The following is a 26,840-nucleotide window of genomic DNA, read 5'->3' as shown; positions in this document are numbered from 1 at the left end:
GCTCATTCTTTTTTGCGGAGTCGCAAAGAATTGCCGCGATTCCGCACCCATAGGAATACATGAGAACCGCTTACTTCCCGCATGTGGCTATGAGGGGAAGAGTCTTATGTGCGGTTGGTACCCACGGTGTGGAGGAGAGGAGACTGTCCTCCAGGCCCTGGGTACCATACCCCTGTAAAAAAAAGAATGAAAAATAAGAAAAAATTGCGGCGTCACGCGCAGCCTTCCCGGGCCTCAGCTTTCCCAGTAATGCCTTGCGACAAGGTCCCGTGATGAAGTAGTCTCGCGTTACTCTAGCGGTCTCGTGAGAATCGCTGGGAACGGGAGCGTCGCTGAGACTGCGCAGGACGTCGGAAGGTAAATATACCCCGATTTTTTATTATTTTTTTTTTATCATTTTTAACATTCTTTTACTATTGATGCCGCATAGGCGGCCTCAATAGTAAAAAGCTGGTCACACTTGTCAAACACTATGTTTGACGAGTGTGACCAACCTGTCAATCACTTTCCAAGCGATGCTTCAAATCGCTTGGAAAGTGCTTGAATATCGCACACGAAAATCGCGGCAAAATCGCAAACATAATCGCGGTAAAATCGTGCGGAAATAAAAGCGTGATTTCTGGGAAGGAGTCAGGTTTTGAGTGTCCGGATTAAAACGCAACGTGGGCACATAGCCTTATTTGTATCTGTAATTGCAGCAAACCCGCAATATTTCTGTAAAAATGCTGCAGTTTGAAAGATCGCATCTTCATGGTTCCCTATACAGTGTTTTTTTAGCCTTCAAAGGTTTACACTTTACAATATTTGTAAGGACTAAAACAAACACTAACTAGATAGAAAATATTGAAGAAGAGATTTTTCAGTCTAGTGGGTTTCTTTTAGTCTTCAAAGAAGGTGTAAACTTTGAAAGCTAAAAAACATTAGATAGGGAGGCTTGAAGATGCGATTTTTCAAACTGCAGCATTTTATATTGTAAGATTACACCTTACAATATTTATTCTTAATAATCTGATTTGAACAATGTGGTGTATTTGAAGAATATAACATTTAAATTAGAAAAAAAAAATAAAAAAATTAGTCACCTGACGCTGGAAGTTTAAAAGTCTAAGAGCTTTTAACTCTACTGTAGCTTTTGTTCTCAGATCTGGTGGCAGTGAGCCTGGTAAGTTTTCTAGTTCCTGGATCCGATGGGCAATACGGGCCTGAAGTCTGAACACACAAATAAAAGAAAATGAGGCAGTTTACACAAATGTACAGTGACAATTGAGCACAAAAGGTCAAAACACAAATTAAGAAACAACCTACATCCACAGGAAGCATGTATCAGACACTGGCTGCACAATTTCAGCCAGTTATGTTTGACTCAAACGCGGCAGCGTTTCAGAGAGAGAAATACTTTAAAAGTTGGTCAAGAACCAAGCTGCACGGGTGACCAGTCGGACATGCGGCTCTACAGGCGGCTTCTCTTTGCTCACTACCAATGACTGACAGGTCTCTTCCTGTGTGCATAAATAAGATAAGATTTTGCTTTATACTGGTGATCATTAGCAAACTGCAGACAGGCAGTAGCTGTGCATCTTTGAATCCAACCATGCACACCATTTTTGTTTAATGTCGCTCTCTAATGAACATTAATGTGAGCGAGGCCTTTAGTTGTTTAAAGGTTACCTTGGATTCCTTTGTGACTTTGTGGAATATTAAAACACCTTGCTCTTGTGATCTATGTTGGTTGAGCTACTCAGGGGAGGGCAATAATGGACTTGAATTTTCTCTGCTTGTAGACAATCTGTGACTGTCCACTGCTAGAGTCTAAATTCTTCACAGATTGTTTTGTAACCTTTTCCAGTCTGATGAGCTGTCAAATATTTTTTACTCATTTGTTTTATTTGGTTCCCTTTATCTGTGTTTAGGACTTGTGTGGTAATCTGATGTAGTTTCAGGCCAAAGATTAAGCAGAAATAATCAAAATATGAAGGGTTCTAACACTTTCAAGCAAAGCTTTATCTCCAAAACAGTTGTCAATCAACCCCACGCCATCCTATACAGATAGGGCAGGTCTCTCCAATCATACCTACGGAAATTAACAGCCAAGCACAATATTTGTTCCCCGTTTTAACGAAATCACTTGATAATGAACGAATAAGGAAAAACATAATATTGTACCATTTTGTGCTAGTACGCAGAATCCCAAACCCACACTGTATAGAGAAAATACAGTGCTCTTCAGTCAGCATTTACAGCAATATTTACTGCTAATATATCTTGGTGTGAAGTATGAATAATTAAATATACCACACTAGTTTACCGAATACCTTGAAATTTACTGTATACCATTGCATCAGCAGGGTCATAAGACCACATAGGAGATATTTCTTCTTACAATATATTCACGTCTCCTGAAGGATTCATAAACCTCTTCACTACACCTGAAAAATATCCCCAGTCTGTAAAACAAGTCTGTTTCTTGCTGGAATAGTAACCCCTCTTGATTTACTGTTCAATCTCTATGAAAAACCTGCCTGCCCTAATTCTAATTCAATTTTTTGTACTCTGGAGGAGAGAAAATGAGTCTCATGCAGCGTTGCAGAATTACATCTTTGCGATTTGGGGCATTTTAAAGCCTCAAATCTCCTTAGGAAACAATCTGACCACCTTTTTGTGATGTATTTATAGAAGAAAGTGTAGAGCGTTTAAGACACAAAAGTGCAGAGTGACTGACATGAGCCAGCACCCTGTCCATGACAAAGAGTGCATACCTTTATTTTATGTTAAGAGCAGATTCTTGCCCTCCTGCAAGTGTGGGGGGGGGGGAAATCAGGGGAATCACAGTAAATAGGACAAAGGGAAATAGAAATAACTAGGGAAGGACCCCACTAAAGGGATCCCTCTCTAACAGGGCATTAAAACTTACTATTATGACCTATAAAATATATATCTGTATTGGGGCGATTGTTAAGATAGGTTCATTGTCTGTCTTATAGTGTAATTAGTATACAAGTGAATGCTTGAATAAATATCTAAATGAGAAAATCCTGGGGTGCCATCCTTATTGGGCAGAACAGGACATATGCTCCCCCTCTCTACGCCTACTTGATCAGACCTCATCTGGAATACTCTCTCTAGTTTTGGGCACCATATTTAAAAAACAGGGATTTTTGATACTCACCGTAAAATCTCTCTTGGAGCCTTCATTGGGGACACAGGTAACCATGGGTTTATGCTGCTGTCGCTAGGAGACTGACACTAGGCAAAAAAAAAAAAAAAAAAAACTCCTCCACAGCAGAATACACCCACCGACAGGCACAAAGTACCTCAGTTACTTTTAAATCAGTAGAAGCAAACAAAAACTAAACATATGTAGCAAAACAACATAGGCATGTAGGCCCAATAGACGTACAGTTAGGGAGGGTGATGTGTCCCCCAACGAAGGCTCCAAAAAAGAGTTTATGATGAGTACAAAAATCCCTTTCTTTATCACTTCATTGGGGGACACATGGGACGTCCCAAACCAGTCCCAAGGGTGGGAAACAAGGAATTTAAAGAAAACAGACATGGGTCAGCTAGTGCGAAAACACAACCTGCAGCACCTTCCTTCCCAGGCCTGCATTAGACGAGGCATGGGTAAGAACCCTGTAAAACCATGCAAAAGTATGCAAAGATGACTAAGTCGCGGACTTAAAACTCCGTGAAACCAATACCTGGTGACAAACTGCCCAGGATACCCCCGAAGGAGGCTGACAAACAAGCAACTCTGGTAAACCGTTTGTTTGAGGCTTTCCCAGCACACAGCAGCGGTGCTGCTTCTCCCACGAGCCGTAGTGGGCACAATGGAAGAGGTGTTCGTGGTGCACACAGCCAAAGTGGCGTTGGAGACAGGGGTTTAATGACCATGTTGTGGAATGATTTCTCAAGTACCGCTCACATGACTGCTAACACTGCATCGATTAAAAGTGACAGGAGACAGCAGTTGTCAACTATGGTTACAAACTATTTCTCCTCCCATATCGATGTTCTCCCTCACAGGTCATTCCCCTTTGACTATTGGGCCTCTAAACTGGACACCTGTCCTGAATTGGCACAATATGCCTTACAGGAGCTCGCTTGCCCTGCTGCTAGTGTGCTATCTGAAAGAGTCTTCAGTGCTGCTGGATCAATCCTGACAGAAAAAAGGACCCGTCTGTCGACCCAAAATGTTGATGATCTAACCTTCATTAAAATGAACCATGCATGGGTTTCAAAGGATTTTGTCCCACCTTCCCCTGATGACACATAGGTTGCCAGAAAACTGCCTCGCTTTTGTCCTCCTCTTCCTTGGACTTGCCCAATTCTGCCCTTTGCAGCAGCTGAACGAATGTCCAGACAACACATCGACATATGCCATTTTTTAAACCTCCCTAACTGTACAATACAGTGTCTCTGACGGTGGGGGGGCCCACTCACCGTCAGACACACCAGCGTACTATGAGGGGTCCTGTGCCAGTACCGTCGACCACTATTGTGTGTCCCCCCTGCTTGGCCATGGCCACAGCACTTGCAAGTTGCAATACTTGGCTCTCCCTGCTCCACCGCTGTGTAGACTGGGCAGTCAAATCCTTCACAGGGACGGCCACTAGAAATTTGGTGTATTGATCGATGATGGTTAAGATGTAGCTATGGCCTGTCCTGCTGGCCTCTACCTTCAGATGATCAATGGCTACCATTTGTAATGGACGTCAACTTACAAGTGGATGCAGTGGAGCTTTATGATTACCTTTCACAGTTGTGATAATCACAGACGTGTGACATTCCTGCCACCATTTTTTAATGTCTCCTCTCATGCCAATCCAATAGAATCGCCTACGGCCTGTGGCTTCTGTCTTTTGCACTCCAAAATGACCAGACACATTATGATAGGCAGTGAGGATAATGTGTACATCTCTCCCTGTGATCACAATTTGATGGAGACGAGTAACAGTGATGTGATCCACGCTACTGCGATAAAGCAATCTTTTCTTCACAAAGAACCGTTTTCACTGTCTCCACAGACAGTAATTGAGGGTCTGCATCGCCTCTGCAACATCTACCGGGAGGTTATCCCGCAATGAGTAATTCCCAAATTTCTGCTAACACTCGACTTTCCGTCTGTACTTGTATCCATGTAGTTTCCAGTAGTGGAGAGTCTGGACTGGCTTACTGAGATTGAAATATATACGAAGATTTAAAAGTACCACAACACTGTATACGGTTGTACGCTTTGACCACCTTTCCCTTTTTCTACTTTTTAAATTCTGGTGTAATACATAGTGAGCCTGTGAGTGTCTGTGTCTGACTCCGGAAGTATAGACGGAAATGTACAATTACCCCTAGACTGGATACACCTGGTATGTGCCGATACAGTACCTTTGTTCAAAATTTTGTATTACGGTATCATCCATAGTGAGTGAGTGTGTGTGGTTTACGCCTTCAATATATACGGTGAATCGGATACCAATTATTACCCTGTACAGCTTGTATCTTGTTATACAGTACCTTTGTTCGACATTTAGTATTACGGTCAAATCCATACTGAGTAAGTCTGAGAGTGACTACAGGACTATGTATACGGAGATTTCAATTATACCCTATAATATATATACTTGCTATCTTGTTATCCAGTACCTTTTTTACAACATTTTTTTATTATGGTCAAACCCAGACTGAGTGAGAGTCTGAGGGCGACTCCGGAAATATATACCGAGATTTCAAATTTGGCCAACACTGTATACAGCTGTACGCTTCTGATACAGTACCATATATCTGCTGGTATTTTGGGTCCATTTTCCAAAACATGAGGAAGTATGGTGGAAGAGGACGCGGGGGGCCACCTGGTACTGATGGTGGTGGTGGTGCATCTGCTGGTAGTGCCAAAAACACAACAACAGCTAAGGCAGGAGGTGTTGAGCCTGCGTCATGGTGTAGCTCTGGAAGGCCTCTAAGGCTCCGTTTTCTGGGAGTAGGTACATGGCTTTTAAAGACGGAGCATCAGGAACTGTTTTTGGCTTACATTGCTGAAACAGCCTCCAGCTCTATCTCCTCCTCTTCTGAAGTTTCAAAAAAATGCAAGCACTGAGTCGTCAGTGCAGGCTTCTGGTCAGGAGCAACCCCTTTCCTTGTGTCCTTCACCCACACCAAAAGTGAAGGATGCGGCAGCACACACTCCAGATTACTCCATGGAGATCTTTTCACATACCATGCCTGGGTTAATTAAAAATGGGGCCCATCATATACTGGGGCATTCCACATGGGGGACATCAGACACTGGAGCAGCATTTAAGGGGCCCATTATACACTGGAGCATTAGAAATGGGGCCTATTATATATGGAGCATTATTTGGGCCCATCATTCACTGGAGCATCATCCATGAGGCCCATCATATAGTGGAGCATTATAAATGGGGCAGATCAGACACCGGAGCAGCATCTATGGGGCACATTATACACTGGAGCATTAGAAATGGGGCCCATTATATATGGAGCATTATTTGGGCCCATAACACACTGGAGCATTGTCCATAGGGACCATCATATACTGTAGCATTACGTGGAGCTCATCATATACTGTATGGAACATTATATGTGACCAATTATTCTGTATGGAGAAATATTTGGGGCTCATTATTCTGTATGGCGCACAAGGTGGTGGCCTTAACACTGTATGGAGTAACATACTGTCCTGTTTTTGAGCTATTGTACAATTTAAAATAGATCAGTCATGTCATGTAAGCAGTGAAGTATTTGTCATTGTACTATACCTATATTTCTGTGCCGTATCAGAGCATCATGAGTTGTGGTATGTGTTAAAGGGGCGCACTGACACTTTGGCCCAGGGCACACGAAAACCTGGAGCCAGCCCTGCCCCCCACAACTTTAGCCAAATAACCCCCAGTTTTCAATGCTTAACTATTATGAAGTAAATTAAGGTTGACAAGCTTCAGTAATAAGAATTGATGTTTTTGGCATTGAAATGGGCACTGTAGGTGTGTTTACTGTCATCCACTCCCTGCCGACTTTGCTTCCCCATTGACTTGCATTGGGTTTCGTGTTTCAGTCAGCCTCCGACTTTTCGCTATAGTCGGCCGATTTTGTTCGACCAGACTTTTGAGAAAGTCATGTTTCATGAAACCCAACTCGACCCTAAAAAAGGCAAAGTCGCTCATCTCTAATCGTTACACATAATTAGCCTCAGGGGGCCAGTTCTATCTCTAGACCTCCCGCCAACACAAAAGACAATGACACATGTCCTACACCACAGGGAAGCAACTTCAGCTTATTTTTTAAACTTTTTCATTGTCCACTCCCACACTACTGAGTCAACCTCTAATTCTATGCTTTGTGCCAGTAGAACACCTATTTCAAATACAACATATTCTGTCAAGCAAAACATTACAGATCATCATTTCTTATTGTGGCCACTAAATATCAAATGCTGCAGTATAGGAAAAATGCAAATAACTACCATATATTAGAGTCATGCTGGCTGATAAATTGGTAAAATATGTGTCTGACTACAGAGGCCGCTTGGCATAGACCGCAGGAGACAGCTTTTCCTTCTAACAGCCAAGTATTAAGAGCTTTCCTAAGCAGCAACATCCCAAAAAGAAGGTGCATCGACTAAATGGCTACCAAGATTGGACATAGTTACAAAAATTCAGACAATGTTCTAATAATTTTACCGCATGCAAACTGCAGGACTCTCCAAACAGCACTAAGGCTATGATACAGGAACAGGGCAAAAGAGACATTCCATGCAGAGTAGCATGGAACAAGCTCAGTGCTGTACAAACACATTAACATGGAATATTCAAAGTGTTAACCTAATCATGGAGAATAAAAGAAGTTGGTCAGCAGTTAGGAAAATTTTTAGCACTGTATCCTTACACCAAAATTGTTTAGCACCCTTTGCAATTTTTTAAGTTAAAATATAAGAACATACTTCCCTCAAAGGGGCTTTCCCACGTACAAAAGTTAATATTTAACTAACAGATCTCGGAAGTTGCACAATTGGATGAGTTTTAAATGCAATATTCCTGTGCTGAGATAATCTTATAAATGTGCCCCTGCTGTGTACTTTTTATTTTTTTTTATCATTTTTAACATTCTTTTACTACTGATGCCGCATAGGTAGCCTCAATAGTAAAAAGTTGGTCACACTTGTCAAACACCATGTTTGACGAGTGTGACCAACCTGTCTCAATCAGTTCTCCAAGCGATGCAACAGATCGCTTGGAAAACGCTAGCATTCTGCAAGCTAATTACGAGAAGAAGGAATCCGAGAATTACGAAACGTGTAGGAAAGTAAGCCGTTTCTGGCCCCCACAGTGCTCCTTTGCCTGTCACGTGACACATCACGCGACTGTGACGTCACGCAAGGTCCTGCAGTGTTTTTGGACCTTGCAGGCCTGCTCCTGTATGTGGCGTCTAATTCATACTGTCTGCCGCCACTCATCTCTAGTTGCACGCTAGTCACCGGCTGGGACAGCAGTATGCATGGAGATTGAACCTTTTTTCATCTGAGACAACAGCCATCTTTAGAACATCTTTGGATAGGACCCTTCATTCATCTCGCTTCTAAGGACCCCTCTCCAGGACTATCTTTTTTTCCTTTTTTTTATACTATCCAAGCACTATTCAAGGTAATTCAATCCCCCTTTGGTTGTTTATTACTGGACCTGTTGACATCATTGTATTCTTTTATTGAACCTGGGTACATTTATTTAGCGCAAGTAAATCATACATAATTTGATTTAACAGATGATGAATGGGAAGATGCAACGCAAGAAGTCATGAAAGTCTCGGTTAGCGAGGCACAGAGTGTCACATCTCTATTTGCTTCATCGAGCTTATCGAACTCCTGTACTGCTGTTGAAAATGGGCTATGCTAGAGAGACAGATTGTTGGAAGTGTGGAATGCCCAATGCGGATCTGATACCCATGACCTGGAACTGTCTCCGGTTACGTAGCTTTTGGGGATATGTGACTGATTTACTTAATACTGTATCAATGTCGAATGGTACAAGCCCCCAAAATGGCTCTCCTGGGACGGGTGGAGAATCTGCCGCTCTCGGAGGGACACCAGCTGGCAGTCTCACGAATATTATATCAGGCTCGTAAGAGAGCGGCGGCTCACTGGAGGGGATCTTCTGTACCCACAATCACGGAAGTTACCGATGCAGTTAATAACAATATAGATATGGAGAAATATGTGTATCAAAAGAGAACAACTAAGAAAGGGGAGGATATGTGGGTGCCCTGGTTGGACACTCCCGGGTTGGCGCCTTCTAGATTAACATGGATGAGAGCGTTGGGGAGGATATAACCGGAAAACTGTAGCCGTGAGAGACCAAATGCATCGGGAGAGAAAAGAGACTTTTGTTGGGTGAGGGTGGGGGTAAGATGGGAGGGATTTTTGTGGGGGTTCTATTGTGCTTATGTAATACACTATTTGAGAACTATCCTGTATGTGATTACCTGTTTTTCAGTTTTTGAAAATGTTTAATAAAAAAATTACCTGATAAAAATCAAAAACAGACAAGCAAAAATCTGCTGCTGTAAAGAACACGGTTTTTAAGACCTCAAATTATTATATAAAACAGTCACTGAGGGACGACATGTGAGATGAAGGCAGAATGGTGAATTGTGGACTACTGGGGAACCAACTACCATACTCTAAGAAAAAAAAAAATCTCAAAATCAAAGGAGAAGGGCATGAGCCTGTTGAGATCTCCCATTCCTAACAGAGCAAGTCATCAATCTTCTTGTGATTTGCAAGCCCATCTTCTTATCCAGATGGTCACCATGCCGGACAGAAGCATGGTGGTGCCTGTAGTAGAATACTGAGGAAGTAATTCCTCTGAGGAATTCAAGAGGACGTCAGATTTTATGAAGGACAGTATGTGTGTCAGACAGCTCCCATTACTAGGAGAGCAAAATTTATGTGATTAGGAAACTACTGCCTGTGTTACTTATCTAGTGCCTCACCAAACAAAGTGAAGTCAAGTAAAATCAGGTTGGTGGCTCTATTAGACCACCGAACAACCAATTTTACCAAAGAAATAGAACCTCAAACCCTTTAGAACAGGGAATGCACCTCATCGGAGTTCCCTTGTTTAGGAGAACAGACAATTGCCATGGTGTCGCCAAAAGTAAAACCTCCTCTTGTATGGGGGAGGACTCAACTAGCTTAGCTGCTTTGCTCAGACACAAGAGTGGTTATAATCTGGTCCAAAAGTACAGAAGGGCATCAGTGTGAGGAGGTCCTGCAGGGAGAGATTCAGTTACAGCAGGCTTTAAGTGTTTGGTTGGATTCAACCACAGGCTTAAGTGTTGCACGCTAAAGTGTTAACCACAAAGCCAATATATAAGAGGCTCAGTTTCCCTTACAACCCATTACTATCTGTGATGGCAAATGCACTAGAGATTTGAATCAAATGAACAATTTAGTAATGGTACCAGAGGCCGAAGTTATTGACAACATCTACTTAGATGGATATGATTCGCAAGAAGGATCTGAGACTTCCTGAGCAGGGCTAGGGTAAAATTTACAAACCTAGTGGAGGGTCCTTGATAAACAGGTGACTGACATAAAATAGGATGTAATGGGGATGATGCATATGGTGGGAGGGGGGCCAAGGACTACAGCAGCGTTTCTCAACTCCAGTCCTCAAGACCCACCAACAGGTCATGTTTTCAGGATTTCCTCAGTATTGCAAAGGTGATGGAATTAATGCTTGAACAGGTGATGAAATTATCACCTGTGCAATGATAAGGATCTCCTGAAAAATTGACCTGTTGGTGGGTCTTGAGGACTGGAGTTGAGACAAACTGGACAAGAAAGGATCACAGAAAGCAGATAGGGAAAAAAGTGTGTTAGTTCAGAATCAGAAGATAACTTGTCAGAATCCAGCAAAAAGCAAGGAGAGATCCCTAAAGCTACTAGGCTGTGCTCCTTAACCCCTTTACCCCCAAGGGTGGTTTGCACGTTCATGACCGGGCCAATTTTTACAATTCTGACCACTGTACCTTTGTGAGGTCATAACTCTGGAACGCTTCCATGGATCCCGGTGATTCTGACATTGTTTTCTCGTGACATATTGTACTTCATGTTAGTGGTAAAATTTCATTCAAATAACTTGCGTTTATTTGTGAGAAAAACGGAAATTTGGCGAAAATTTTGAAAATTTCGCAATTTTCCAACTTTGAATTTTTATGCCCTTAAATCAAAGAGATACGGCACACAAAAAACTTGATAACTAACATTTCCCACATGTTTACTTTACATCAGCACAATTTTGGAACCAAAATTTTTTTTAGTTAGGAAGTTATAAAGGTTAAAAGTTGACCAGCGATTTCTCATTTTTACAACACCATTTTATTTTTAGGACCACATCACATTTGAAGCCACTTTGAGGGGTCTATATGATAGAAAATACCCAAAAGTGACACCATTCTAAAAACTGCACCCCTTAAAGTGCTCAAAACCACATTCAAGAAGTTTATTAACCCTTTAGGTGCGTCACAGGAATTTTTTTGAATATTTAAAAAAAAAACGAACATCTAACTTTTTTTCATAAAAAAAAAAAACTTCAGGTTCAATTTTTTTTATTTTACCAAGGGTAACAGGAGAAATTGGACTGCAAAAGTTATTGTGCAATTTGTCCTGAGTACGCAAATACCTGATATGTGGGGGGGGAACCACTGTTTCGTTGATGGCAGAGCTCAGAATGGAAGGAGCGCCGTTTGACTTTTTCAATGCAAAATTGGCTGGAATTCAGATTGGACGCCATGTCACGTTTGGAGAGTCCCTGATGTACCTAAACAGTGGAAACCTCCTACAAGTGACCCTATTTTGGAAACTAGACCCCCCCAAGGAACTTATCTAGATATGTGGTGAGAACTTTGAACCCACAAGGGCTTCACAGAAGTTTATAACGTACAGCGGTACAATTAAAAAATCATATTTTTTCCACAAAAATGATCTTTTCACCCCAATTTTTATTTTCCCAAGGGTAACAGGACCCTAAAAGTTATTGTGCAATTTGTCCTGAGTACGCTGATACCCCACATGTGGGGGTAAACCACTATTTGGGCGCATGGCAGAGCTCGGAAGGGAAGCAGCGCCATTTGACGTTTTTGGCTGGAATTGAGATCGGACACCATGTCGCGTTTGGAAAACCCCTGGTGTACCAAAACAGTGGAAACCCCCCACAAATGACACCATTTTGGAAACTAGACCCCCTAAGGAACTTATCTAGATGTGTGGTGAGAACTTTGAACCCCCATGGGCTTCACAGAAGTTTATAACATAAAGCCATACAATTAAAAAATCATTTTTTCCACAAAAATGAAATTTTCACCCTCAATTCTTATTTTTCCAAGGGTAACAGGACCCTAAAAGGTATTGCGCAATTTGTCCTGAGTACGCTGATACCCCACATGTGGGGGTAAACCACTATTTGGGCGCATGGCAGAGCTCGGAAGGGAAGCAGCGCCATTTGACGTTTTTGGCTGGAATTGAGATCGGACACCATGTCGCGTTTGGAAAACTCCTGATGTACCAAAACAGTGGGAACCCCCCACAAATGACAGCATTTTGGAAACTAGACCCCCTAAGGAACTTATCTAGATGTGTGGTGAGCACTTTGACCCCCCCGGTGCTTCACAGAAGTTTATAATGCCCGGGCGTGAAAATAAAAAATTTGTATTTTTTCCACAAACATGATCTTTTAGTCACCATTTTTTTATTTTCCCAAGGGTACCAGGAGAAATTGGACCTCAAAAGTTGTTGTCCAATTTGTCCTGAGTATGCTGATACCCCATATGTGGGAGAAAACTACTGTATGGGCACACGTCGGGGCTCGGAAGGGAAGTAGTGACGTTTTGGAATGCAGACTTTGATGGAATGGTCTGCGGGTGTTATGTTGCCTTTGGAGAGCCCCTAATGTACCTAAACAGTGGAAACCCCCCACAAATGACCCCATTTTGAAAACTAGACCCACTAAGGAACTTATCTAGATGTGAGGTGAGCACTTTGAACCCCCAAGAGCTTCACAGAAGTTTATAATGCCAGGGCATGAAAATAAAAAAATCGTATTTTTTCCAGAAACATGATCAATTAGTCCCCAATTTTTTCATTTTCCCAAGGGTAACAGGAGAAATTGGACCCCCAAAAGTTGTTGTCCAATTTGGCCTGAGTACGCTGACACCCCATATGTGGGAGAAAACTACTGTATGGACACACGTCGGGGCTCGGAAGGGAAGCAGTGACGTTTTGGAATGCAGACTTTGATGGAATGGTCTGCGGGTGTCATGTGCGTTTGGAGAGCCCCTGATGTACCTAAACTATTGAAACTCCCCACAAGTGACCCCATTTTGGACACTAGACCCCCCACGGAACTTATCTAGATGTGTGGTGAGCACTTTGAACCCCCAAGTGCTTCACAGAAGTTTATAACACTCGGACGTGAAAATAAAAAAATCATTTTTTTCCACAAAAATGATATTTTTGCCCCCAATTTTTTATTTTCCTAAGGGTAACAGGAGAAATTGGACCCCAAAAATTGTTTTGCAATTTGTCCTGAGTAGGTTGATACCCTACATGTGGGGTAAAACACTGTTTGGGCGCATGGCAGAGCTTGGAAGGGATGGAGCAACATTTGACTTTTTCAACTCAAAATTGGCTGGAATTGAGATCAGACGCCATGTTGCATTTGGAGAGCCCCTGATGTGCCCAAACAGTGGAAACCCCCCAATTATAACTCCAACCCTAACCCCAACACACCCCTAACCCTAATCTGAGCCCTAACCCTAGCCCTAACCCTAACCGGAAAATGGAGATAAATACTTTTTTTTTAATTTTATTATTTTTCCCCAACTAAGGGGGTGATGACGGGGGGGTTTGATTTACTATTTATGGCGGTTTTTATATTTGGCAGCTGTCGCACGCTAAAAGACGCTTTTTATTGTAAAAATAGTTTTTGCATCACCACATATTGAGAGCTATAATTTTTCCGTATTTTGACCCACCGAGTCATGTGAGGTCTTATTTTTTGCGGGACGAGTTGACGTTTTTATTGCTACCATTTTCGGGCACGTGACATTTTTTGATCGCTTTTTATTCCTATTTTTGGGACACAGAATGAACAAAAACCAGCGTTTCATGAATTTCTTTTGGGGGGGTGCATTTACACCGTTCCGCGTGCGGTAAAATTGATAAAGCGGTTTTATTCTTCGGGTCAGTACGGTTACAGCGATACCTCATTTATGTCATTTTTTTATGTTTTTGTCGGTTTTATGCAATGAAAACGATTTTATATAAAAAATAATTATTTTTGCTTCGCTTTATTCTGCGAGCTATAACTTTATTTTTTCGCTGATGATGCTGTGTGGCAGCTCGTTTTTTGCGGGACAAGATGACGTTTTCAGCGGTACCATGGATATTTATATGCGTCTTTTTGATCGCGCGTTATTACACTTTTTGTTTGGCGGTATGATAAAAAATCATTATTTTTTGCTTCGTTTTTTATTTTTTAAGGGGTTCGCTAAAGGGGTTAACTAATGGGACAGTTTTATAGGGCGGGTCATTACGGACGCGGCGATACCTAATATGTGTACTTTTATTGTTTGTTTTTTTTTATTTCCAAAAAATGGATTTATTGGGGGAATATTTTTTTTTTTCTAATTTATTTGGCGATTTTTTTTAAATTATTTTAACACTTTTTTTATTTTTTTTTTTACTTTATTAAATAGTCCCAGGTGGGACATCACTGTCCTGTGACAGATCGCTGATCTGTCACATCACAGATCAGCGATCTGACACAGGCACTGCAGAAGGCTTCCTCATGCCGGCGCTTTGCAGGCACTGAGGAAGCCAGCTTCCTCAGGCCCCCGTCGCCATCTTGGATTCGGGGGCCTGGAGGAAAGGAGCCCCCCGCAGCAGCGCTGCACATTGCGCTGCCGTGGGGGGCTCAAGGAAGCACGGAGGGAGCCCCCTCCCTGCCGATGCTTCCCTTTAACCCCCGGTACACCGCGATCATGTTTGATCGCGGTGTGCAAGGGGTTAACGTGTCGGGGGCGGTCCGTGACCGCCCCTGACACATTGTGCCGGGTGTCAGCTGTGATAATCAGCTGACACCCGGCCGCGATCAGCGGCACTCACCACAAGGGCGCCGCTGATCGCGCTAGACGTACTATCCCGTCCATGGGCATAGGGGCCCAGGTCCCATGGACGGGATAGTACGTCTCATGTCAGGAAGGGGTTAAATATTGTTGAGCAGTATTGATAGAGCATGCTGTGCCACGGAGCATCTTGGCAAAATAGTGCTTTTTAAGCACGCAGAAAACAATTTCCCGATAAAAATGCCTACATTGGAAGTGAAGGAGATGAGCCAGTGCATAGGCTACATTAACCAGAATAAAAAGAGTTTACAGTCTAGTCTTGACAAAAGTCAGGGACTGAAGTAGAAGTGGCTTACCAGCATATGACCTCTGACAGAGGTCAGTGGAAGGTGCCCAAAAGTTAATTAGTAGTGATGAGCGCGTACACTCGTTGCTCGGGTGACCTCCAGGTAATTTAGCTTGCTTGGAGATTTCGTTTCTTTCGATGCAGCTGCATGATTTGTGGCTGCTGGACAGCTTGAATACATGTGGGGATTGCCTGTTTGTTAGGGAATTCCCATGTGTTTTCAGGCTGTCCAGCAGCCATAAATCGTGCCGCTGAGGCGACAAACTAAATCTCCGAGCACGCCAAAATTTTTGGAGATCACCCGAGCATGCTCGCTTTTCCATGTACCCAGGGTTGCGAAATGCCCGAAACCGCGCCTGACGAAACGGCGGTTTGATTTTCTGCTGCGGGAGAAAACTGCTTTTTTCCCCCCGTAGCATCAGAGATGAGTTGGTCCAATTTTTCCCCAAATAGGCGACTACCCTGAAAAGGCAGAGAAGTCAAGGATTTTTTGGAAATCGAATCGGCCCGCCACATTCTCAACCATAGGGCCCTCCTAATGGAGATTGCATTTGCCGCCGCTAGTGCCGCGCAATTAGCCACATCTAAGGCCTGTTTCACACTTGCTTTTTTTTGCAGCGCGTTTTTCCCGCAAAAAAACGCATTGAAAAACGCATACAAAAGCATACAACTGCTGCGTTTTTTTCAAGCATTTTTAGGAGCATGCATGAAAAAAACGCAGCGTTTTTATGCGTTTGTATGCGTTTTTACCGCGTTTGCGTTTTTTCCAACATTAGGTGGCCCCTCACACTAACCCAAACCATGACTTTACTAACCCTAACCCTGACCCTAACCCTAACCCTGACCCTAACCCTTAACCAAACCATACTTAACCCTAACCCTGACCCTAACCCTTAACCAAACCATACTTAACCCTAACCCTGACCATAACCCTTAACCAAACCATACTTAACCCTAACCCTGACCCTAACCCTGACCCTGACCCTAACCCTGACCCTAACCCTTAACCAAACCATACTTAACCCTAACCCTGACCCTAACCCTTAACCAAACCATACTTAACCCTAACCCTGACCCTAACCCTTAACCAAACCATACTTAACCCTAACCCTTAACCAAACCATACTTAACCCTAACCCTGACCCTAACCCTTAACCAAACCATACTTAACCCTAACCCTGACCCTAACCCTAACCCTGACCCTAACCCTTAACCAAACCATACTTAACCCTAACCCTGACCCTAACCCTTAACCAAACCATACTTAACCCTAACCCTGACCCTAACCCTTAACCAAACCATACTTAACCCTAACCCTGACCCTAACCCTGACCCTAACCCTTAACCAAACCATACTTAACCCTAACCATGACCCTAACCCTTAACCAAACCATACTTAACCCTAACCCTAACCCTGACCCTAACCCTTAACCAAACCATACTTAACCCTAACCCTAACCCTGACCCTAACCCTTAACCAAACCATACTTAACCCTAACCCAGACCCTAACCCTTAACCAAACCATACTTAACCCTAACCCTAACCCTGACCCTAACCCTGACCCTAACCCTGACCCTAACCCTTAACCAAACCATACTTAACCCTAACCCTGACCCTAACCCTGACCCTAACCCTTAACCAAACCATACTTAACCCTAACCCTGACCCTAACCCTAACCCCCCTTAACTAACCCTAACTTTACCCAAACCCCTAAATTCCATTGTCTAAACTAATGGTAAAAAAAAAAAACGCATGTGCAAAAAAACGCATACATAAGCATGCCAATGCGCACATATGCTCACCATAGACTTATAATGGGTGTCTTGCTGTAAAAAAACGCATTGCGCGCGCATGCGTTTTTTTGAGGCAAATCGGACGCACAAAAAATGCAACAAGTTGCATTTTGTGCGCCCGAGCGCATACCGCAAAAAAACGCATGCGCGGTAAAACGCGTACAAACGCATGTGTATGCGCACATAAGCGCATCCCATGCAAAGTATAGGAAAAAAAAACGCATGCGCTATTTAGCGCTAAATTACCGCGAAAAAAAACGCAAATGTGAAACCAGCCTAAGAAGGCACTGATTAAGTAGTCACCCGCCATTGCGATCTGACTTGCTATCTCTGACACCTCCGACGGCAGGTCCCTATCCTGCAGGAGCTTGACTCAGACCATGACATCATGGCTTTGGCTACCCAGGTCGCTGCGAATGAGGGAGAGGGTGCCGATCCTGATGCTTCATATACTGAGCGGGCCAAGCTTTCTATGAGCCGATCTGTGGGGTCTTTAATGGAAGAGACACTAGGTACTGATAATAAAGTTTTCGAGGCTAAGCGTGACACTGGAGGATCCACGACTGGAGATTCCGCCCATTTTTTACAGAACTCCGGTGCAAACTGATATCTTGCTTCTAGCGTCTTCTGGCCCAAGAAACGCCTGTCCGGTCGTTCCCTGTGACACTGTACTATGTCCTCGAACTCCGGGTGAGTGTTAAACACCCTATGCGGCCGCTTGGCCCTCTTAAAGGACACCTTATGACCTGAGGCTAGGGGGACGTCATCTTCAATACCCAAAGTCTGATTGACAGCTTAGATGAGACTGTCAACCTTTTCCCGACACCCTGGAGTATCCAGGTCCAGGGCCTCATCTGCGTCATTATCTGAACTCTTCTCTCTCCCGGATAATGGTGATGGTGAACGAGACGCCGTATTCACGGATGCCGAAGCACCGGACGGGCCCGGCGACGCAGTGTGGGTTCTTTTCCTATGCGCCTGCCTAGAGAGTACGGCCCCTGCAGGCCGGAGGCTCTAGTGAGGTGGACGATCCCTCCCAGATCGGCGAGCCGCCACCTCTGCTCCTATCTGGGGCCTGAAGGGTCTCGATCGCCTTCGTTAGCGATGCCATAGACCGTGAAAGCGATAAAGCCCATTCCGGGGGATCCGGACCCCTGGGCTCCGACGCAGGGGAGGGCTCCTGGCGCGTTCGGAGTCACAGGCGTCAAATACCTTTTTTTACTTTGCGCTCATGGAAAACTAGCCCCACAGGAAATGCATGCGGCATAAAAGGAACGTGTGTGATTTCCCTTTTGCGGTCATATTGCTGCCAGGCTCAATAACCTCCTCTGCTTTCTATAAGAGGGTTGAGGGAAGGGAGGAGGAGGAAACCAACCCCCCCTTATCGCACGTAGCGCGGCTCCAGGGTCGGGGTCGCCCTTACCCTGATCTTGTGTCCCCACGTGCTCCTGCCGCTGCCTCTGCGCTCCTTTCTCCCTTGAGTAGGCCGAGACGTCCACTCCCGCTCGCGGCTTACCCTGTAATGAGACCAGGGGCTCAATTTGTTCGCGTCTGCCCTAGCCATGGGGGGCGGCGCCGGAAAGGACATCACGCCAAGGGCGGGACTTCCACCCATGGCCTAGTCACGGCTGAAGCCGTGGGCTAAATTTCAACCCCTGCCCGCGGGCTGGCGGCCCCGCAATCATGGCGATCCCACTGGCCCTTCTCTGAGCCGCTCCATGGACCGATATCCGCGCTGGCGGCCCTCCCCAGTCCTCCATACCTGCGAAAACCTCCGCTACAGATTTAGCGCACCAGGTAGAGGGGATGGGGTAATTTTCTGGACGGTGCAGGCACCCTAGCTCCGTCCCCCCTGCAGGGGCGAGGAGAGGGACCGTCCGCCGCCATGCAGCACCGCCGTCTAGCGGTGGTGGAGCAGTAGGGGCCGCATAGACTAGTCTTGTGCCTCTGTGCAAGCCCATGGTTTAAATACCTAGGGGTGGACAGGGCTAAGTCCGGCATTATGTCCCATGTCGCGGGAGAGGATACGTGGAGGGATACTCGCACGTGCTCGCCCGTTGATGGTTTGGGGAAATCGGATCCTTTCAATAGGATGCGTTGCCCCTGTCTTATCTTCATAAAATAAAAGAAAAATAGAAGTCTGGGGAAAAAGACCCAGATATGTCCCACGGTGCGGGAAAGGATACTCAACGCGTGCTCGCCCATTGATGGTTATGGTTTGGGGAGATCGGACCCTTTCAATAGGATCCGTCGCACCGTCTCATCTTCAAGGGAAGAAAACAAAAAAGAAAAAAAAACAAAACAAATAGTCTGGAGACATCCAGACGTGTGTGCCACCAAAGGACACTAAGCAAAAAACTGGTTTCCTCCCACAATCGGGGCGAGGGTGTATGCAGCGGAGGAGGAGCTAACTTTTTTTGTCCACTTAGTGTCAGCCTCCAGGTGGCAGTAGCATACACCCACAGTACCTGTGTCCCCCAATGAGACGAAGGAGAGAATGGAGTAAACTTGAAAACATGGCGAGTCAGTCTCTTTCATAGAATCGTAGAGTTGGAAGGGACCTCCTGGGCCATCTGGTCCAACCCCCTGCTCAAAGCAGGATTCGCTAAATCATCAGACACTAGACTAAAAATGAGCTGCCTAGCCTCTGAAGAGAAAGTACAGAGGGCCAGGAATAGCCTTTTTGGTTGTTTTTTCTACCTAGTGCCAAGGCTATTGTGTCCCTTTTTGTTATTGAGAAAAAAAAAATTATTTTTTAGGTTTTACCATTTCCTGTCATCAGGTTCCTTACTTAACCTCTTAAAAACAAAATCCACCAAATTTGTCAAATTTCACCATGATTGGATTTCTTCATCCAGTTTTAACAGTGCATTGAATGGTAAAATGAATGGTGCCATTCAAAACTAAAATTCACCGCTACAAAAAAAAAAAAACCCTCATGTGGCAACAATTGCTCTTGGTAGAGAAGTAAAAAAAATCTGAAAATGCAAAAAAAATAAATGTATAACCTAAAATTTCTTTCCAAAATGGTTATCACTAGAGTAGAGCGAATTTGTTCAGATTTGGTTGCAGAATCTGAATTTGCAATATTAGTTCCCTATTCGTGCCGAATGTATGTTTGATGGTCAGTTCCAAACAAATTCGGTAACGTCTACTCCCACTGACTCTAATGACGTTTGGCTGTGTTCGACGAATAAACAGTATTTGCTGCCAATCGTATTCAGAATCGAATCTGAACAAATTTGCTCAACTCTAGTTATCACTTTTCGGTGTTCTTCACCAGAAAATTACTGCAAGAATGTTATAATTACTATAGCCATGAATCAGCATTGTAGCTTCGCAGCAGCCTGCCACTGTTTACAGCTGATGACAGTATAATGCAATCACGGGTTCTTTTTTTCTCTTCCCCCAATATCAGAAGTGTGTGCATGGAACACTTCTTGAAGAAGTGAAAATAGATTATTAGTCATAAACAAGACGAGCAATCTGAACGATTATAAGATGCTAATCTCTAATGCTGAATGGCACTGATATTTATAAACTATTGAAAATAAAATGATGTATAACTGATCTGAGAAAAATGATTTTGATGTGTCTGAATCTTAACTATTCAAGAGGTTAGAGAGAAATCTTCCTTACTTCTAGAGAAAACTAAATATCAGCAAGATGTATGGTGGGTAATCTGCAATCTTCAATGTGTTATGAGAGCTTTATTTTCTACCTGTATTCTCTTTCTTGTAGTATTTCAACAGGATCTAAGCCCTGTGGTTTCTGGATAGGACTTATTCGGTTCTGTTTTTGCTGAAGTTGAACAATTGGTGCTGGCTGCCCAGGTGTAGGCTGGGGGACTGATGGACCAGGCAAAGTGACAGATGGTGGAGCTGCAGGTGGTGCTGGGGATGGTCTGCCACTTGGCGGTGGTACTGACAGTTTCTGAGGGATACTTGGGACATTGAGTTCTGAAGTTTGGCCTGAAAAAAAAAAATATATATATATAAAATCATCAAGAGACTAACAAAAACAAACGTCTGAAGACCATTGTCAAACGGATTTTATGGCAATTTGTAAAAATATAAATATATCTAAAAATATTTACTTAACCCCTTAGTGACAAAGCCAATTTTGACCCTATGACCAGGCCACATTTTTAAAAATCTGACCAGCGCCACTTTATGTAGCAATAACTCTGGAACACTTTAACGGGTCCCAGTGATTCAGAGAAATTTTTTTTTTGTGACATATTGTGCTTCGTGACCATAGTAGAATTTGGTTTATAGGACTTGCGTTTGTGGAAATATCAGAAACTTGGCAAAAATTTCGCATTTTTAAAACTTTTCATTCTCATACCCTTAAACAAGAGTGAGTCACACAAAATAGTTAATAAATTACATTTCCCACATCTACTTTACATCTGCATCATTTTTTGAAACAAGTTTTTATTGTTAGGACGTTAGAGGGGTTAAAAGAAACCTGTCAGCAGGACTGTGCACAGTAACCTACACAGTGTCAGGTCGGTGCCGTTATACTGAATAAAATGATACCTTGGTTGATGAAATCCGTTTTGTTGTTTCTTAATCTTTATTTTCAGTTTTGTGTTAATGGTATGCGCGTGTACTAAGGCGGGGTTGGTGTATGTGGTGCTCTGATCAGTTATTCATAATATATAAACCTACATAAAAATTGGAGTACAACGCCAAGAAATCAATAGAAATACAAATTTTTTATAATATCAAAATTATTTGCTCTTTATTAATACAGGTGCAAAAAAGTATATTCAAAGTACAATCATATGGTCAGATACCGGAGATGACACAGAAAAAAGGGGGAATAGGATCGCCTGCACATGCATAGTAAATGCAATGGTACAAAATTAAATGAAAAACCCCAAATCTGTATGAAAATTCATTACCATGCAACAAAGTCCCACCCTTGGCCGTCTATTATTATTGCCAAGGTAAAATCCATGCTAAGGGACACAGGAAATTCATACAGAACCTTCCATTAAAGTGCTTTTTGCAAAAAAGGTATGGGGAAAGAAGAAAAAACAGGATTTTTGGGTTACTTACCGTAAAATCTGTTTCTCGGAGTCTTCATTGGGGGACACAGAGACCATGGGTGTATGCTGCTGCCACTAGGAGGCTGACACTATACACAAAAAAAGGTTAGCGCCTCCTCCGCAGTGTACACCCCACCGACTGGCTGGGAATTCCTCAGTTAGTGAGAAAGCTGTAGGAGAAGTAACAATAGATTGTTCTCTTTTCAAACAACTCAACTGTAACCAATCAACCAAAGTAAGAACAGGAGCTGTAGAACATGGGAGGGTGCTGTGTCCCCCAATGAAGGCTCCGAGAAACAGATTTTACGGTAAGCAACCCAAAAATCCTGTTTTCTCGTTTGCCTTATTGGGGGACACAGAGACCATGGGACGTCCCAAAGCAGTCCCTGGGGTGGGAAACAAACTTCCATCAGGCCAGTGGACTCACCACCGCTGCCTGCAGGATCCTTCTACCTAGGCTGGCGTCCGCCGAAGCGTAGGTGTGGACCTTGTAGAATTTCACAAACGTGTGAACCGAAGACCATGTTGCAGCTTTGCAAAGCTGCAGCATGGAGGCTCTGTGGCGTACCGCCCAGGAAGCACCCACTGCCCGGGTAGAGTGCGCTCTGATCCCCGGAGGGGCCACTTGATGCTTAACCCGGTAGGCCTCCAAAATTGCCGATCTGATCCAGCGAGCAATAGTAGCTTTGAAAGCCGGGTGACCTTTCCACGCCCCATCTGGAATGATAAAAAGAGAGTCTGTCTTTCGCAAGGAAGTCGTCCTAGACAGACTTTCATCGCCCTGACCAGATCCGGCTTGTTCAGGGACCGCTCCCGAGGGTGAGTTGGACTCGGACAGAAGGACGGCAGAACAATATCCTCATTGAGGTGAAAGGAGGACACCACCTTCGGAAGAAAAGAGGGCGGAGGCCGCAGAATTACCTTGTCCTGGTGAAGTACCAAGAAAGGAGAGCGGCAAGAAAGAGCCGCCAATTCTGACACGCGCCAAATGGAAGTGATGGCCACCAGAAAAGCTACCTTCTAAGAAAGGAGAGAAAGGGAAACATCCCTGAGAGGTTCAAAAGGAGAACCTTGCAGAACCTCAAGAACCAGATTAAGATCCCATGGATCCACGGGTGCTCGATACTGAGGAGCCGTGTGAGCCACGCCCTGAAGAAAGGTTTTGACCTGAGGGCGGGAGGCCAACGTCTTCTGAGACAAAATGGACAGCGCCGAAACTTGACCCTTCAAGGAACAGAGCAAGCCCCGCATCCAGCCCTACCTGAAGAAACGCCAGAACGGAAGGGAGCAAAAAGCACATGGGCACGATGTTATTGGCCTCACACCAAGTGAAATAGGCCTTCCAAGTACGGTAGTAAATTTTGGAAGATGATGGCTTCCTGGCTCGGATCATGGTATGAATTACTCGACCGGAAAATCCTGCTCGTTTCAAAACCTCGGTCTCAACAGCCACGCCGTTAAATTTAGCGGCTGAGAATTGGGGTGGCAAATCGGGCCTTGAGACAGCAGATCTGCCTTGTCTGGAAGCTTCCAGGGGGCGTCCGCAAGAAGGTTGACAATGTCCGCGAACCAAGACCTTCTGGGCCAATTCGGGGCGATGAGAATGACTGGAATTTCTTCTGCTTTGATCTTCAACAGCTTGGGAAGAAGAGGCAGGGGAGGAAACAGGTAGGGGAGCTTGAACTGCGACCAAGGAATGGCCAGAGCATCGGCGCCCACTGCGAGAGGATCTCGAGCCCTGGATACAAACTGTGGGACTTTCCTGTTGAGGCGAGAAGCTAGCAGATCTACGTCCGGGGTTCCCCAACGACGGCAGAGCTGAAGAAATACCTCCGGATGTAGGGACCACTCTCCTGCCGCGAGACCCTCGCGGCTGAGAAAATCGGCGGCCCAGTTGTCTACGCCGGGAATGTGTACCGCTGAGAGTGTCGGTACCGAAATCTCTGCCCACTGAAGGATCTTGGACACTTCTGCCAGGGCTGGGACAGTGTGTCCCTCCTTGGCGGTTGACATATGCCACCGCTGTGGCATTGTCTGTCTGGATCCGGACAGGCAGGCCCCTGAGGAGCCTCTCCCAGTGGACGAGAGCCAGATGGATCGCTCGTATCGCTAGGACGTTGATTGGCAGAGCAGATTCCGGAGTCGACCAACGACCCTGAACGGTGTTGATGGCGGAACACTGCACACCAGCCGAGGAGGCTGGCATCCGTTGTTACAATCTGCCAGTGAACGGGAAGAAAAGACCGCCCCAAGAGGATGAGAGGTGACGTCAACCACCAGTTGAGTGACCGCTTGATCCGGCATGAAAGACGAACAGGGCGATCCAGGGACAGAGCAGACCTGTTCCACCTCGACAAAATGGCATGTTAGAGAGGTCTGGCGTGAAATTGGGCAAAGGGAACTGCTTCTATCGCCGCCACCATCTTTCCCAGGACCCTCATGGTTGTTCGGAGGGTCGGAAATCGTGTGGTCTGCAGCGATTGTACATCCTGTCGCAGGGAGAGAATCTTCTCTTGTGGGAGAAAGACCCTTGACCGACGAGTGTCGAACAGGAGGCCCAGAAACACAAGACATTGAGTAGGAACCAGACAGGACTTTTTCCTGTTGACGATCCACCCGAAATTGGAAAGAGTGTCTAGGACGATCGTCAAACTTAGGCGTGCCTGTTGGAAAGAGGGAGATTTGATCAGAATATCGTCGAGGTACAGAAAAAGAACGAGACCTCTGATCCTCAACAAGGCCATCAACGCAGCCATGATCTTCGTGAAGACTCTGGGAGCAGTGGCGAGACCGAAGGGCAGTGCGATGAACTAGTAATGTTCCTGGCGAACCGCAAAACGCAGGAACTTCTGATGTCCGTAGAATATGGGAACATGTAGATAGGCATCGTGGATGTCTATTGAACACATGAATTCCTGCTCCTCCATGGAAGTGATTACCGAACGAACCGACTCCATCCGGAAGTGGCGAAGACGGACTCTCTTGTTGAGCAGCTTGAGATCCAAGATGGGTCGGACCGCCCCGTCTTTTTTCGGCACGACAAATAGGTTTGAATAAAACCCTGTAAACCGCTCCGATTCGGGAACGGGCACAATGACCCCGGAGCTGAGGAGAGAGTCGATGGCCGTAAAGAACCCCGGGATCAAAGCTGGATCTTTTGGAGGACGGGATTCGAAGAAACGATCCCGTGGAAGAGAGACGAACTTTATCTTGTATCCTGACGATACAACCTCTCTGACCAAAGCGTCCTCTACTGAGGTCAGCCAGACGTCCTTGAAGAACAGGAGTCGACCTCCCAATTGGAAGGGACCCTCGGGAGTCCGAGGATAGTCATGCTGATGTGGACCGTCCAGATCTGGATCTGGATGGCCTGCCCTGCGAAAAGTGGGAACGCCAGGAGGGAGTGGGTCTGAAGGAAACTTTCTTCCTATCTTGGCGTGCCTGCGGTTTTTGTTGGTTGGAGGAGGTCTCCGCCGTATTGAAACGGCGGTAAGCCCAAAAGGGTCGAAACTGTCTTCTTAGTGGAGGTCTGCGAGGCTTGGACTGAGGCCGGAGAGAACTCGTGCCTCCGGTGGTGTCCTTAATAATCTGGTCCAATTGGGATCCAAAGAGGCACCCTCCCTGAAAAGGCAGATTAGTAAGAGACTTTTTAGAAGACAGGTCCGCCTGCCAGGCCTTGAGCCAAATTGTACGTCGGATTGCCACAACGTTACTGGACGCCTGAACTGCGCAGGATGCGGCATCCAAAGAAGCAGAAAGCAGATAATCCCCCGCATGGGAAATCTGATTGGCGAGATCGGCCAATCGATCTGGATGTGCTTTCTCTAGGATGCCCTGATGAAGATACTCTGCCCAAGTAGCTATGGCCTTTGCTGCCCAAGATGAAGCAAAAATTGGGCATACCGCCGTCGAAGCCGCTTCGAAGGCAGACTTCGCTAGGGATTCTATAATCCTATCATTAGAATCCTTTAGAGACGCCATGCCTGAAAGCGGGAGAACCGTGTTAGTAGAAAGCCTGGACACGGGCGGGTCGATCGAGGGGGAGGCAGACCAGTTGTCCGTGAGCTCATTAGCAAACGGGTACAGAACGCCGAGACGCTTTCCTCTTTGAAAGCGTCTGGTCGGATCTCCTCTTTCCCTGGTAAAAATCTTTCCAAACTCGGAATGTAAAGGGAATACCCTGGAGGGTGTTTCCTCCCGTCTGAACGAAACCTCCTGATCTGAGGATTTCGCAGGGGGGTCAGCAATGTCGAAGGTCTGATGGATCACAGCAATGAGGTTCTGTACAGTAACCCTCATGTTCGCATCCTGGTCCGAATCCAGCTCTAAGATCCCCTCAGGTGACCTGTCCGAGAGCGCTTCACCTGACTCGGGAGAGGAGGCCCGGGAGGGAGGCTGCCGAGAAGGACTATGTGGTAACATGGGGCGAGGAGAGGATTCCGGCTGGAGATCCTGCCTCGGTCTTTTGCGACTAATGCTGGCCAACTCAGATGGAACCTCTTGAGGCCTGC

At 45.1% G+C, this 26,840-nt stretch overlaps 1 protein-coding gene across 4 annotated transcripts in view; it reads right to left on the bottom strand.

Annotated features, from left to right (window-relative positions):
* SMARCA2 (SWI/SNF related BAF chromatin remodeling complex subunit ATPase 2) overlaps positions 1–26,840 on the bottom strand; it is a 356,753-nt gene that overhangs the window by 292,281 nt on the left and 37,632 nt on the right. For all 4 annotated transcript variants that reach the window (XM_073542600.1, XM_073542602.1, XM_073542601.1 and 1 more), the window contains exons 4-5: positions 20,995–21,244; positions 1,083–1,209 (exon numbers count right to left, since the gene is read on the bottom strand). In XM_073542600.1, coding sequence (XP_073398701.1) covers positions 1,083–1,209; positions 20,995–21,244 — 377 coding nt within the window. The remainder of the gene's footprint in view (positions 1–1,082; positions 1,210–20,994; positions 21,245–26,840) is intronic.

Source organism: Dendrobates tinctorius, unplaced genomic scaffold (assembly GCF_039654945.1).
Source record: "Dendrobates tinctorius isolate UK_male_01 unplaced genomic scaffold, ASM3965494v1 ptg000128l, whole genome shotgun sequence".
NCBI lineage: Eukaryota > Metazoa > Chordata > Amphibia > Anura > Dendrobatidae > Dendrobates > Dendrobates tinctorius.
Note: the sequence above shows the minus strand (reverse complement) of the source record. Positions and strands in the feature narration are given on the sequence as shown.